This window comes from Opisthorchis viverrini (assembly GCF_000715545.1).
Source record: "Opisthorchis viverrini unplaced genomic scaffold opera_v5_67, whole genome shotgun sequence".
NCBI lineage: Eukaryota > Metazoa > Platyhelminthes > Trematoda > Opisthorchiida > Opisthorchiidae > Opisthorchis > Opisthorchis viverrini.
In genome coordinates, this window is record NW_008751722.1 from 1,005,203 (window position 1) to 1,020,736 (window position 15,534).

Genomic DNA, 15,534 nt, shown 5'->3' on the forward strand with positions numbered 1-15,534 from the left:
CATAATCAGTTAATTTTTCTTTCCCGACTGACAAAGAGCGTCCCGATGTTCTCAATTGATCGATTTGTCATTTTAACCGATCGATATCGGCTAGTGAAAACATGATTTTACTGCTTCTAAATTTGACACACTGTTTGTGTGCCCAGGATTTCAAACTTCTACGCATTCAACCAATCACAACCGGAAAAACACACCGAAATTTCACGAATAGCGGAAAAATTCTACCTGGATAGTATGCAACACAACAGCAGGAAAATTGTTTACATACTGACTTGGGTCTGTTAGCAGTCGTCTTTGAGTAGGCTTCTTATCGAATGTTTCTGAAAATTTCAAAGTTTTCCACCTTCAGTTATTGGATACTTAATTCACATGCTTCTCAATCAAAAGGGCTATACTTATACCCTAACCAAGCCATACCCGGGTAACACAGGAAGTTGTACTGCTACTCGTAAAACAACCTGGAGAGCCGTAAAAGTGGCTTACCTATAAGTGACGACGATTGGCTTTTTATAAGACCCTTGTAAGGAGTACCAATGGATAATTTCGACTGCTTCAGGTTTATATATATATATATATATATATATGCATACCTGTGACATTCATATAATCCTAATACCACTAGCGATGTCTGTGTCACAAGTGGTATGAGCGGACTAGATTTTCCGGTTTGAAGGAGGGAATTCACTGCGGGTCCTCCATCTGGGACTTTCGATCAATGAATGGCACTCCCAGAGCACGGTGACCGAGGATTTATTGAAGACGCTTATAGTATGAGAATACCAAAAGAAGCTTGTTTGCAGTTACACCTCCCCCTATTACCAGTAGGAAGGGCGTCTCTCTATTCGCAACCTGGGGACGCGCATGCAGATGGGAAGCTCCATGTTACCTCGTGTATTCCGTGTACCTGGATACTGTGTGCAAACTGAAAATGAATGTTAAACGTGTTTTAAGACACCATTACAAGAAAGCAACGGCCGGCGATCCGGGTCAAAATGTTCTCATGCAATGCATGTCCACTCCGCTCTCAAGACCCAGGAGATTGCGCTGCGGTTCCATTCACAAATGTTGATCAGTGAGTCTGTCAACACAAAAAATAATATAATGGATAGAGATGATTCTTCAATGCACTTAATTCGTGTAGACTAGCTGGACATCAAAGTTAAATAGAAGTGAGCGTAGGAGACAAAAAACGGGATGTAGACATTCGATACCAACGAAGCAGGTCAACAGAGCAGTCACCTTTTAAGATCAATAACCAGGGAAATCTATATGGTACAGAGAAGGGAAATCAAAAGTAAGGTGGGATAAAACCAATCAAATGGACAATATGCATGAGAACATAGCACGAAGGGACTGATGCGGTGAATACTGATCACAACAGGGCAATGGAACAAGTTTCGTTGATGCAGATCGTCAGAGGTTTCGCATTTTGCAAGGCCTATAGTTGCGGTCGATTACCTTATCCTGAAGAAACATGTGCAAACAGCGCTCGTTTTGTGCCAAAGGATGTCCCGCAACCCTGGTGGGTGGAAAAGAACGTGTGATTCGATCAAAACAGGTTGAACAAATAACAGAGATAACGGATGTCAGTCATGTCGGTCATTATCAAAAGGTAATTGGCTTCATGAGGGTCAGTGTGCGGTAAAAATGGTGTGTTGATGCCCAGGAAATGCGCGATTCGCCAAACAGTAAGATAGCTTGTTGATAGTGCGAGATTTGAGAATTCGGAATATTTGGTCATGCGTACTGAAAAGCCAAGAATACTGTACCTTCATGAGGGTCAGTGTGCGGTAAAAATGGTGTGTTGATGCCCAGGAAATGCGCGATTCGCCAAACAGTAAGATAGCTTGTTGATAGTGCGAGATTTGAGAATTCGGAATATTTGGTCATGCGTACTGAAAAGCCAAGAAATACTGTACAGCTGTTTGAACCTTAGTGGGAATTATCAGTGGTGCAAATCTCACGAAACTCCTGGGAATCAGCATGAACATTCACGAAGAAAACGGCCCAACTTCCGTACCCACAAAATAGCGCTCCGGAATATCGCCGAACGACTATCATTCGAACGGCTGAACTGTAAGGCCACCATTTTATACAGCTACAGTAGTCATAACCAGACATGTTTTGAAAGTCATAAAGACAGACAAACCACCTTCAGAGTGTAATAGAAGGCCAAACGACCAATGACCGTGATCCCTCGTGTAAGCCATTTCAGTGAGAGTCGACAGCATAAGTATCATAAAGAAACAGTGAAGCAGTGTACATCTGATGCGTAAACTAAGCGATAAAGCTGGAGGATTGTTGCATATAACAACATTGTACTCCAGGAACATATTCTATAAGAGAAAAATTAATCCGTAAGGTAGTCGCAGAGGCTTAATCCTCTCAGACCACAAAGATCTAAGACTATTCTGCGCATGTTAGCGATATGGTGATATGGGTAATATGTGTTGGATCCAACACAGACCGCTCCCCAGTGGACCAACTCTACGGTCTTTCGGTGTCGCACTAAGTTCGGTCTCACAGAACAACCGTAGAAGAAGTCAGGGCAAGGCTTTGTTCGCGCATGCCCATAAAGTTGGGATAGGTCGGTTGGGAATGCAGCAAAGAGCCTATTGATGCAAAAACAGTACAATGACCGGGTTTCGGATTACAAAACGAACATATGGATGCGAATTCACGGTGTGCAAACAAGAGGTAGACCAAATTACTTGTTGATAAAACCTTCCAATCCCTTTCGACGCTCCTCAATGAAGTCGTCATCGAAAATGCCTTCATCCGCCCTGAAAGGTAGCTGACGCTTCCACGCTTTGCCGGGAAGTCGAGGCACAACGATCTAAAAGCAAGTCAATACAAATATGAAGCAGTGTGGCACAAGCTGAAACATTGGATTTCCACAACAGGAAAAACGTAACTTCTGACTGAATAGTGTCTCTGAACTCTGATTTATAAAAAACGCTTTCCTTGGACTAGCAGTTGATACGAATTAAAATGTCGACTTGCGTTCTACTCAGTAACGCCGTGAAACCACAATAAGCCACCTAATAATAATAATAACAATAAATCAGCTGTAATATCCCTTTGATGTATTGTTGCCATGCAACCCGAAGGAAGCACAACGACTAAGATAATTCCAGGTCGGCCGAGCACCCGAGATGCCGACGTTGGTTTCGAGCCATGATATTCACACTGTCGTAAGCTTATTGGCCGGTAAAGGTATGGCAAACATGAAACCAGTTCCATCATACAATGCACCCAGTTCTTTCGACCAACGTCTCATTCACGAACGGTAGTGGACAGCAGTCCTGCTCTATTGTACTGTAGGACCACCCAGAAACTAGATCTCAGCAAAGCTTGGACAGTAACATCTCTATTCGTCATACCTACGAGGCGAATAACGATCAAATTAAAGAGCTATCAGCAGTAGTAGTAGTGCGTTCCATCAAGACGATCCAGTTTCAACTTCTTTTGTGCTCTAGACACGTGATGGCAATAAATCCAGTCGCAAAATCACCGTCTGATTTGGGGGGATGGTGATAACGAGCGGGGATGCTCAAATAACAAAAGATGTGTGGGAGCAAGCCGTTACCGTCGCTTTAGTGAACCTCCGCATCCGAAGCATGAGACAGTGACAGTGTGAGAAAAGGTCCCGTTTTCCATAACTAGCGATATCTATCAAAATAAATACACCAAACTCGGCTAATACTGTTAGTATAGGCTTTGTTCCTGAACACTATGTGAACAAGCTAATAGTGAGGTGCTGAAGCCGTGATTTTCAACGAAGCGCATAGTGACACCGGTAGTTTCCCTCCACTGTTCAAATTGGACCTGGTCGTGAAATATTCCGTGTTGGACAGTCTGCATCATCAGTTAGTGACAATCTCTTCAACCAAAAAATTTGGTTCTGTTTCAAAAGCGGCGAACTACTTACTTATCATGTTGATTAAGCATACATAGAATTATCTGCCGGATGCATATCGATAACTTTCGCACCATCAAGGCAACGATAGTTTTTGGAATAACAAAGAATCAGGCGATTTCACGGTAACCAACGAAATACCGGATGCTTCCTTTTGTGTAGGCTCAATCGCTTTGGAGGGAATAGCCCGCTTTATCTGAGAAAAACGGTTACGCGGACGTTAAGTAGTTGTTGTATGGGCGAGGGACTGAGAAAGCAGTGGTTGGTACTGAATTAAAATGAAGAACTTGATACTTGATGGCCTATGATACCCGTTTATTTTTGCCAGGCTCGCGTCCACTGCTATGATTGTTCGATGTAATCATGTACACAAGTCGTCAGGATAATCGTACACTTACTGGCTTTGTTGATTTAGGGGAATATGGCTTAAGGCGCTAAAGTTTTAATATAACGGACGGAGCTACAAACACCCCTTCCGGCCAAAAGGTACTGCTCTACGGCGTGTGCAGTGTGCATTTTATACGTTGCAGCCGGACGTGGGGTAGCGGGGGGACGCTATGGCGAAGGTTTCAATACCGAAGTAATTTGTGGAAGCCTGCAAGCGCCAGTAGGCGAAAATGATGTTATAGCCAATACCAGCACAGCAACAGTACACTATGGAATGCAACTATAAAACAAAAATCCTGGTTACTATTACATTCAGGACGAACGAGAGACGGACACGACTTTTACGGAAGTTATATTTATCAGAAAACGAATGTGGCTATGCTACTGTGCTAGATTTGCTGGTGTTGGGTAGCGAATAATCCACTTCTATATGTATCTTTACATGTTTACAGACCCGTGCGATACATATACAAGTGCCTTATTCGCTACCCATCCATTCATTTCTCATGGCGTTTTCTAGATTCATCAATCGACGAGGAACTCCAAGGGAGGTGTACAGTGACAGAGGCACCAATTTTATTGGGGCAGAAACGGAGTTGAACCAACTCTTGAAGACGTTGGATTGCAACAAAGTGAAGGACGATATGTCACGACGACAATTTGATTGGTACATTAATCCCCCTTATGCTAGCCGCAGAGGTGGCATCTGGGAGAGGATGATACGATCGATTCGATGTGTTCTAAGCGCAGTTTCTCGGGAGCAGATGTTAACAGAAGAATTGCTGATAACATATCTGACGGAAGTACAACGAATACTGAACAATCGCCCATTGGTCCCTGTGCTAGATGATCTCGATAACATTGATGCATTGACCACGAACCATCTATTGCTACCATGAGTATTATTTGTGAAACCGTCGAAACAGGCGATTTCCAGGAAAGAGAACGCGAAACGTTCTAAGAGGTGCTTCGGGGATCCTCATTACCGTAATTATCCACATAGGTACCGATAATATATGTGTCCATATCGTGTCCAGCATCGACCATCTCTACATGTCCAGTAAGCACAGCCATATGCAGTGGAGTTTGATCATCTTTCGCTTTAGCATCTACAGCTGCACCGTGAAAGATGAGGGCGCGAGCCACTTCAACTTGACGATTTCGCGCGGCAAGATGGAGCGCAGTTTCGCTTCGCATCGCAGCTTGATTCACATAGGACCATTCTGCAACAGAAGCTAAACGATTTCTGGACCACCAATTAAGGCAGCTACGTGGTGGAGGCAGGCCGGACTCTGTACCCATGTCGATTTGAGCTCCATAGCGAAGTAGTTCAACCAAACGAATCTTGTTTCTTACAGGCAATATGCAACGGAGTAAAGCCATTCAGTGCTCGAGCATTCGCGTCACAGCGGTCTTGCAATAGGATACGGGCTACTTCACGATTGCCGCAGAGGGAAGCCACATGAAGTGGAGTCAACAGATCCCTAGTCTTTTCTTCGACACTTGCCCCACGCAAGATGGGAACATGGGCCACCTCTTCATTATTTCCCTGTGCGCTCATACGCAGTGGTGTAAGGCCATTCCTAGTTTTGGCTGAAGGATTAGCTCCAGCATCGATCAACAGCGAGGCAAGCTCAGCATGTCCAGATCGTGCAGCGGAGTAAGACCATCTCGCGTGCGACAGTCTACTACAGCTCCCGTGGCTATCAACAGTCGGACCATTTCAATACGTCTCCATTTGGAGGCAATATGAAGTGGAGTGATGTTGTTTTTGGCCTGATAACTGACATCTGCGCCTCGATCGAGCAAGGGTCGGGCCACGTTTACATTACCATAGTGCGCAGCGATGTGCAGCGGGGTGAAACCATACTGAACCTGATGATTCACGTTCACCTCGGGGTTGTTCAACAGCAGAGCGACTGAGTTCACGTCGTCCTTTCGGGTAGCGAGATGCAAGGCTGGCATTCTTCCACGACTCCTGGAATCCCGTTCCAACAAAAGGGCAACGAGACGTTCGTGTCCTTGTTGGAGACCTACAGCCAGTGGAGTGAAACCATCTTCTGTCGTCAATGCCTGGTTCGCCCCACGTTTGAGGAGCAGGTCTACCACCGCCAAATGATTCTCCTGAGCAACCAAATACAGCGGGGTGAAACCGATCACTGACTGGCAATTTACATTGGCCCTATCGTCAAACAGAACTTGCAACACCTGAGGATGACCTGCAAGACTAGCTATGTGTAGTGCCGTATTTCCAATAGGATACGGGCTACTTCATGAATGTCGCAATGGGAAGCCACATGAAGTGGACTCAACAGATCCCCAGTCTTGTCTTCGACGATCGTAATGTCGGGAGTGTCAGATATACCCGATGAACCACGATCGCAATTGTGCGTAACGAATCCCCGTTTAGAGTGAAGGTAGCTGTACCGTGCTAAATGTCACTTCCAAACCAGTGATCTCTGAAAAACAATGGAACGTTGCTGTTTACGACGAAGACGATGAGGCAGTGAAAAATGAATGTCCTTAGAACTAAGGTATTTTAGAACTAAAATCAGAAAAGTGTTCAAAGTATCCAATGGCTTACAGAGATTCCTATAAATAATTAAGTTGAAGTGAACCGCGAATGTGCGCTGTCTCGTGAAACAGGAATGTAACTAATTCGCGTTTGTGTCCGACTTGTAATTGGTGTAGGCCTATGATCGACCCATCGCTGCGTCCATCAGACTATATCCATCTGAAGTATACACGCAAGTTGGTACGATGAAATTCAGAAAATTAAGGAGCGCTCTAGTTTTCAGTGTTAGCACCACATTTTCATCTTTTTGAGGAATCATTTGTAGGCAATTAAAAGTATTATTTTCATAGAGTGATAGAAACATCGTATTTATTTATATAAAAAATATTTGAAAAATCATCAATACGAGGCATCAGCTAATGCAGGACCGGACCACCAATTGCAACACCACCGAAGTCCTGTCGATACGATTATCTCTACCGTATACAGAGAAGTCAAGACGTTCAGATACTGGAATTTTCCTCTAAAATGTAATCACACGAAAAATGTAGTGCCTCGCGATAGGCACTACTGCTAAAATAGAAGAGAGACGAGGAACATTTTGCTGGAACTTAGCAGGATGTCTACGACCTCGAAATAATGGCTCGAAACGCCGTTGTGAAAAGGATCCAGAATGTCCAAACATTAACGGACAATTTTTGTAGACAAGATTGTCCAGACATAGGCGTAAAGGAGTGCCTTCATGTCATCTTAGAAGAGCCTTCCGTGTGTGGAGTCACTTCCCTACGTCTGCATTTGGCCTCGTTGTTGTACCCATGGAGTTTCAGGGTCTCTAGTTACCTCGCGGTTTCCTCTTTTATGAGCAGAGAGAGGTGCTCATTAGTCAGTAACCGGCCGTGGGAAAGAACCGAGTGCACTTACTGCAGATAGTAGTCTTATAAATTATTGTGACCATATGTTAATTTTTGTGGGATTGAAGAAATACCAAATGGTTGATTTGCTACACTTAGTTGGTCGCTTGAAAATAATCGGCGTTCTGGCAGACCGGTTGCAGATGTGACTGTATAGACTGTACAGATTGTGAATGTCCACCCGTATGACCTGAAACCAAACGTCATCACCAGACTTCACGGTAATTTCTGATACTCGATCGAAATGGACTTGAATGTTGATTTTATCTACTTCTTCCATGTTAGTCATTGCTTCGAGCCCGTGCTTTCGGGTGGGTGGATTGAGTGTCTGTAAGCTAAAGGATATTTTGGCGAAGTCACTGCAGAACCTGAATATTTCGCTCCTGGGCTTGTAGTCGCAGAATAAGGTGCTAAGTTTCTTTACCCTATTTAATGGATGGACAATCCACGATAATTTTCGAACTTGACTCGGAAAGCCTATCCGAAATATTTTGCGCTTCGAAGCACGAGCTCATCTACCACGAGATATCAGTGTTCCACCAGTTGTTGGCTTGCTCGGCGAGCATGGGAACTGCTTCGTAAACGTTGTCACCGTTCGAGGGCAAATCACTGGTGCCATGACAAGGCCTCCCAGGGTGATAACGAAACGTTTGCAAATGAAACACCAAGCTCGGTGAACAAATCAACCATACAACGGTAACTCAGAAACATAGCAAACAGGTAAAGTGTTAAAAAAAACTAAAAGTTCTAGTAAGCAACTTACTTTACTTTCGCGATCGAGCTCATTACGTAGCCATTCGAAGTCGCTATAACGCCGCCGAACAGATGACTCTTTTAAGGCGAAAATCGGTAAATTAGTCTGTAAACCAGGTATCATCACTGAAAAATTAATTACCCGAACATTAACCTCATAGTCCGTATACCTGTTCTTCCCCTCACCGTGAGTTAGAGGACGACAAACGTCTATTTCCAAAAAGTTTGCCGGTGGTGAGTACGCATCCTCAATAGTTTGACGTCTGGGAGCGAGTCGCTGTGTCGCCGAATTAACCGAAGGTTGTTCAAGCATAGAGGGTAGGTTAGGCCAACAAGTGATAGTTGTACAACGTTAACAGATTGTACGTGCTTCGCCAGACGAAAGGACTTCAAACTCTGCGGGATCACACGAAAACCTGAAATATTACGAGTAGATCACAGACTCAAAGAAGGGGCGACCATACATGGCTCATTAGGTTTGACGACTGTGAACCTATGTACCGCATCTTGTGGCAGTGAATGGAGCATGGAGGAGAATGGATCGCGGGACCATAAAACAAATGAGCTGACCACAAAAAAGTGATTGAGTAGATAAAACAGCCCTGACCACGTGACACCACCAAGTCGAATGATACCTCCAAAGATCAATGAAACAGAACACTATTAACCCTGTCGCAAATCGCGCGGCTAAAAACCACTATCAGCTAAAACCACTAAAAACCACTATAACGTGTAAGCAAGGGCGCCATGCGCAAGCTGGTACGCGACAACGAAGTAAAATCGTTAGAGTATATTAGACTGCGACTTTGATGTTCACGCATCCTCATCAATTTGTATCTTTCTTTATGGTTGTACGGCAGCAAAGCATCGGTGTGGAACACTGATGTTGTGAAATTGATGAAGATGCAGATAGTGTCTAATAAGTGCCTGAGGCTTAAGCTTTCCGTACTGTCGACCTTCGAAGACTGGAAGTATTTGATCACTATTACTTGAGAAAAATGCTCAAAACACGTCAGAACGACAGGGTATCTAGTGATGGTGTCACAGACGATATGGTACTCCACATCTCTCCAAACTGATCCTGCAACGCAGATGACAGTGACTGGAACATGTCCTCCCAGAACCACTCTCCTTGTCATCATCATCATGATCTACAGCATGACATCAATGTTCAACACTGATGCTTCCCTGTCGTACAACCATGATTTACTTGAAGAATCGTAGAATCGTTCAGCTCTAACACCTTTTCGGTGCCTAACTGCCATGTCACCAGAAGTAAGCATGAGGGCTGAGATACTGCCACGTTGCCCAAACCTAGACAGGGGAAGTCGAAAAGCAGAGGTCGGGTTCGAACCACGGACCTTCTGGTCAGTAAATCCGCGCTCAACCGCTTGAGCCACCTCGCCCCATGATCTACTTGAAGGCCTCATTGTGAAGAAAAGGAGAAAGTGGATCAAGATAAAAAAAGAGGACGAGGATGAGATTCAGTGCAAGCCTATGACAATCATCCTAGTGGCTACACCTCCAGACATTGACTCAGGTAATCTGGATAGAAACTGACAACACGAGCGCCATTGACGTAGATTAGCAGACATATGTTGCAGCATCTCCAACCGGGCACAGTGGGGACTACGCGAACCCCCTCTTGGTAGGCGAATGGCACCGACAGCACCCAAACGTTTCGTAATCTCTTTCATATCCCTCTGCTAAGCCAAGGGTTGGCCACCTCTCTGCTTCCAATGCTCTGAGTTGGGCATAGAATACAGCACTCTCTTCTGCCAGGCCTGAATGCTTCTTGCTGCTCTCCAGTTGGTGTTTCACGAAACATCCTAAGGCAACGAAATACAAGTGACAAAAAAAGTCTCGCTGCGACCGGGGTCAAGCTGATCTCATTTTGGTTCCATATTCACTATGAGCCCCGTTTTGAAAACAGGCGCTACCATCGACTCTCCCTAGTTGTCTGGGACCACCTTCCCAACACGCAGGTAGACAGACCAGAGAAGCGCTGACTGAGGATTTCACCGCCATCTTTGAACAATGCAGGTGGGAGGTCATCCAGACCGGAAGCTCGGTGGTGTTTGAGAGAACATATGCAGTCGTAAACCGCTGAGGTCTTATGTGGTTCCGTGTTCACCGTCCAGGGTCCTTCGTCAACTTTGGGCTTCAGATGACAGCTGGTGATCATGATAAATGTTCGAAGTATAGGGCCAAACCATCAAGGCATTCTTCTTTATTGAAGACGATCATTCCATTCGGGTGCTTGATGGTTTCGCTCACAGGTAGTTTCCGAGGATCGGTCACACGGATAACTGAAAATAACCTTCGGGCATTCCAGGCTTTCTGGGCCTCCTCCATTTGCTCGGCTTTCCGCGCCCACCAGACGTCATGGTCGGATTGTCCGCTAACTTTCACATGACGTCTGCTAATTCGTCATATCAGGTTATATTCGGGACCGGCTGGAATATTTCTTCGAGATTTAAATAGTGCCACTTTTCGGTCTGATATTCGGCGCTTAAGTGGGTCTGGTATAGTCGTACCACAAGCAAAACTCCCAGAGCTCTGCAAGGAGCTGGCGATTTCGTACCAGTATGAATTAAATCTGCTGGTGGAGCAGTTGGAAGAGACCAGATGATTCTGGTAAATTCATCTAACATCCGGATCCGTCCATCTCCCACTGTAACACCCTTTCGGTGCCTAGCTGCCATGCTACCCGAAGGAGGCACAATGGCTTGGATACTGCCAGGTTGCTCAAGCCTAGACGGAGGACGTCGAGAGGCAGAAGTCGGGTTCGAACCACGGACCTTCCGGTCAGCAAATTCGATCTCTAACCACTTGAGCCATCTCACTCTCATGAGTTAGATAAGGTCAACCGTGAAGGCCGCACACTCCGATCGTCCAACCGCTGAACGTGACCGGCAACCCATTATTCAATTCGGTCGAAATGCTTTTAAATTCAAGGAGTCTGATACTACTCAAAAGGCATCTGCAGCGCGCAGCCGCATCAGGAAGAGATAGTGATGCCTTACACTCTGCAACCTCAAGTTAGGCCAACCTGCAGCCGAGCAGGTCAATCTATTGAGTAATCGGTTCCGGACAGGGCCTCAATAAAAAACCACACCTTCCGCCACCCCATGGACCAGCATTTTGACTCAGAGGCTCGGGGCAGGGTCCCCGAACAAAACTCTACGTCCTCCCACTGCCCTGTTGGACAGGCTTTCACGTCAAAGGTTCATGGTGGGGTAGCTTAACCGAACCCTCTTCCTCGGCCTGGGCAACCAGGAAATATCATTTTATCATACAGTTATGTGTCCACCAATGTCACTCCACACCTCCTTCGAACTACACAAGCAAACGTCGTTGGGTCATTTAATCGATGGGCGTTATGCAACCCGCTGCCTGTTAACAAAAATCAACAAGACCCTTTCTACATAGCTTTCAACGTCCGTACTCTATGTCAAACTCACAAACAAGCTATCCTCGCTGAAGCCTTATACTCCCTTAAAATCGATGTATTTTGTGTCTCCGAAGTACGCATACAGAGTAGTTATACATCGTGGAATATATGGTGTCGGAGTTGCATTCAGCCCCGGAGCTGAACGTGCTTTGCTGGATTGGATCCCAGTGAACAGTCGTCTTTGCGCCATCCGGTTATTTAGCTCACTAAAGTTCAATGCCTCTTGACATAAAATGCGCTGTCTGTAGTTCCTGCTTATGCCTCAACTGACTGTAGTTTTGATGCTGAAAATGAGTGTATTTCTCGAAAGCAGTCCAATTTGGGTTCAAGCAGAGCATAAGGTCGACGGAAACTCGGGGACTGTGCCTGCCTGATGAGCCCCAAGAAGGGCGGAACCGGTCGTAGGCTGTCAAATAGTTTTCAGCAACCTTGTGAGTAGTTTCCTTTATGAAAAAGGACACTTTCTATCGAGAGTTATCTTCGCCAAGCGCACTGACATTTTGATCCTTTCGGGCGATATGAATACCTTGGAATTACATCAAAGCGGCCAATTCGGCTGGTCTCCTGCAACATCGTGTGGAGATAAAGCATATGGGCGAATGGAGTGCAAGCCTTAAACGCCGGTCAGCGGAAATAAGGTATGAAATATCCGTATTGAAACGTGAAAAGGAACCAGGACCGGACGGTCTGTATCCAGCCCACTTCAAAGAAGGCGGAGAATCCCTGGTGATCCCTCGGACAAAGGTTATTAGTGCAATATGAAACGAAGAGAAAGTGCCTGCAGAATAAGGCACGTCGACAGCTATTCCTATCCTCCGTCCTGCAAGAGGTTGCATCGATCGTATCTTCACCCTCCGACAGATTCTGAAACAGCGACACTGCTTCCAGCAGCCATCAATGGTTGTATTTCTTGATCTGAAAGCTTCTTTTGACTCTGTGGAACGTCAGACACTATTGCAGTGCTTGTGGAGCAAAGGTGTCCCCCATAAATTCTTGGCACTCCTTAAGGTGCTGTGCACCAAATCCCACGAACTCGTGAAGGACTACAGGAAGCTTGCGCCTGAGTTCACTACATCAAGTGGTTAGGCAGAGCTGTTGACTTTCACCTTTACTCTTCGACTTCGTCACTGATAAGATTATAGGAGACTCACTAGCAGCCTCTAATACCTGTGGGCCTGCCTCAAAAGGCAGAGGTCGGGTTCGAACCACGGACCTTCCGGTCAATAAACTCGCGCTCTAACTAGTTGGTCCATCTCGCCCCCTCTTGGATCTAGTGCCTTGGTAATGCAAACGATATTAAATAATCTTAACAACTCTGCCTCACGGTTTGCCTTGCGCTTTGTACCTGTGTAAAGCACCACTGCAAGACTGAGTGGGCTCGAACCCTAACCTCATGCTTGCGGATGGGCCACTCGGGGTAGCAGACAAGCTTGTCTACCTGGGCGGCTGCATCAGTCCAGGTGAGCCCACAAAAGATAATATTTCCATCCGGATCGGGAAGGCCGGCGGAGCATCACATGCGCCGTAGGGATGACATCAGCTTATCCGTCAAGGGTCAAGTTCACAATGCTGCGATCCATATTACTGTACAGGTCAAAAACCTGACTGCCACCAGCCGAGGACATCAAAACACTATCAGTGTCTGACCATCGATGTCTTCGGAGCATTGGCCGAGTCTGGTAGGAATACCGCATCAGTAATGCTGAAGTAGGTCAAATGGCTTTCAGAAGAAATAACTTACCCAGGATAGATGAACTGGTCACACTGTATAGGTTACGCTGGCGTGGTCACGTGCTCCGTATTTGAGTCGACTGACTTCCTCAAAGTTTTTTTTCGCACAACCACGCGAAGAGTGGACACGAACCTAGGGAGGTCAAATAATGGCTTGGCAGCAAAGAATGAAAGCCAGTACCAGTAAACTCAGCTGCGCTGGTCATTGCCATCTCCCTGGATGGAGACCCCGAGAAGGGACACATCACTGGTTAGATATCGTCAGACGTATCCCAGTCACGCCCTCAATGGTGCTCATGCATCCAAGCAGTTGTCTTCAATGTATAGTTCCCTTCAAAATCTCCCCACTGACAACCCTGTATTTGCGCATCAATTGTATCATCTCCAGGCTCCAATGCGCAGCTACTTACCCCACCTCCCCGAATCATCGGTGAACGAAGCTATGGCAGCATAACCAGTACGACAATTAAGCGGTTCTTACAGCTAAATGATGATGAAATACGTGAGCCCACACTTAGACAAGAAAACGATTATCGTCCTCGACCAAAGCCTTTGGCTCCAAAGCCTGACCGCGAGGCAACAGTGTTTTTACAGAACAAGTTGCCAGAGACGTTCCAATCCTCTACCTTGAGAACCAGATTGTGTTCGTCAGACCTTTAATCATTGAACAACTTGGTATGAGAGACTCTGCGAGTGTCGCGCAAACATCCCCACCAGTATAGCTCAAAGGGTTGCGGAGATACAAAGTCACATCACCGCGAGGTCCACCGTATTCGTGACGGATTTTCGTTGTCGCCAATGCCCTTCTCGAAGTGGCACTGTCTCAGCGAAGGACAACTGAAAGCCTGACTGCCCGGAGTTAAGCCGGACGCTGGACTACCTGGTATGCATATGGTCTACGGGACCATATGCAATGGTGAGAGAAACTAGATGGCGCTATGCTCAAACCTTGCTATTGATCGTGCTTCTTAGGAAGCAGCGACCCGAACATTCTTTGGACTGGAAGGCAAGATGGCTTAGTGGTTAGCGCACGACTTTACTGACCGGAAGGTCCCTAGTTCGAACCCGACCTCTGCCTCTCAACTTCCACTGTCTAGGCTTCATCATCATCATCATCATTGTCAGCTGTAAGAACCGCGTACTCGTCGTATAGTGGTTGTAGCTGCCGCAGTTTCGTTCACCGATGATTTGGGGGAGGGGGAGGTAGCTGCGCATAGCACGCGCGAGCTGGTTAATTGGCGCATAAATCCAGCACTGTCAGTGGGCTGTCAAGTGGGGGGTTGGAAAAGGAGCTATGCATTGAAGGCAATAGCTTTGATGCACGAGCGCCATTGAGGGCGCGACTGGGCCATGTCTGATATTGTCTCTAGCCATTGATGTGGCCCGTCTCGGGGTCCCCATCCAGGAAGACGGCAGTGACCAGCGCAGCTGAGTTTGCTGGTAATGGCTTTCACACTTCACTGCCAAGTCATTGTTTGGCCGCCTCTGGCTCTCTTCCACCCTTCACATGGTTGGGCGAAAAGAGCCCTTCGAGGAAGTCGGTCGACTGGCATACGCAGCACGTGACAAAGCCAGCGCAACCCGTGCAGTGTGATCAGTTCATCTATCGAGGGTGAGTTATTTCATCATCATCAACAAAGACAGCAACATCAGTGTTGCCACTAATGCTTCACTGCCGTACAACCATAAGGTTTGTCTAGTTATATATATATATAATTGCATTAAAATCCCTACAGAGAAGAGAAAAAGAGTGGGTGAGAGAGGGGACCTAGTGCTGGCCTATGTCAAGCATACTGAGGTGCCTACACCTCCAACCGCTCAATCAGACAATCTGGAAAGAAAGTGACAGCGCGAACGCCACTGA

General features: G+C 46.2%; 1 protein-coding gene across 1 annotated transcript; it reads right to left on the reverse strand.

The window, feature by feature from the left end:
* Positions 1 to 1,088: 1,088 nt before the first annotated feature.
* On the reverse strand, positions 1,089 to 8,904 carry T265_04160 (hypothetical protein; the record flags this gene model as incomplete). Its single annotated transcript, XM_009168830.1, has 3 exons — positions 1,089 to 1,519; positions 2,712 to 2,836; positions 8,496 to 8,904. 3 exons carry the CDS (start codon positions 8,796 to 8,798, stop codon positions 1,414 to 1,416), a joined length of 534 nt encoding a protein of 177 aa, XP_009167094.1.
* Between the last annotated feature and the right edge of the window lie 6,630 nt (positions 8,905 to 15,534).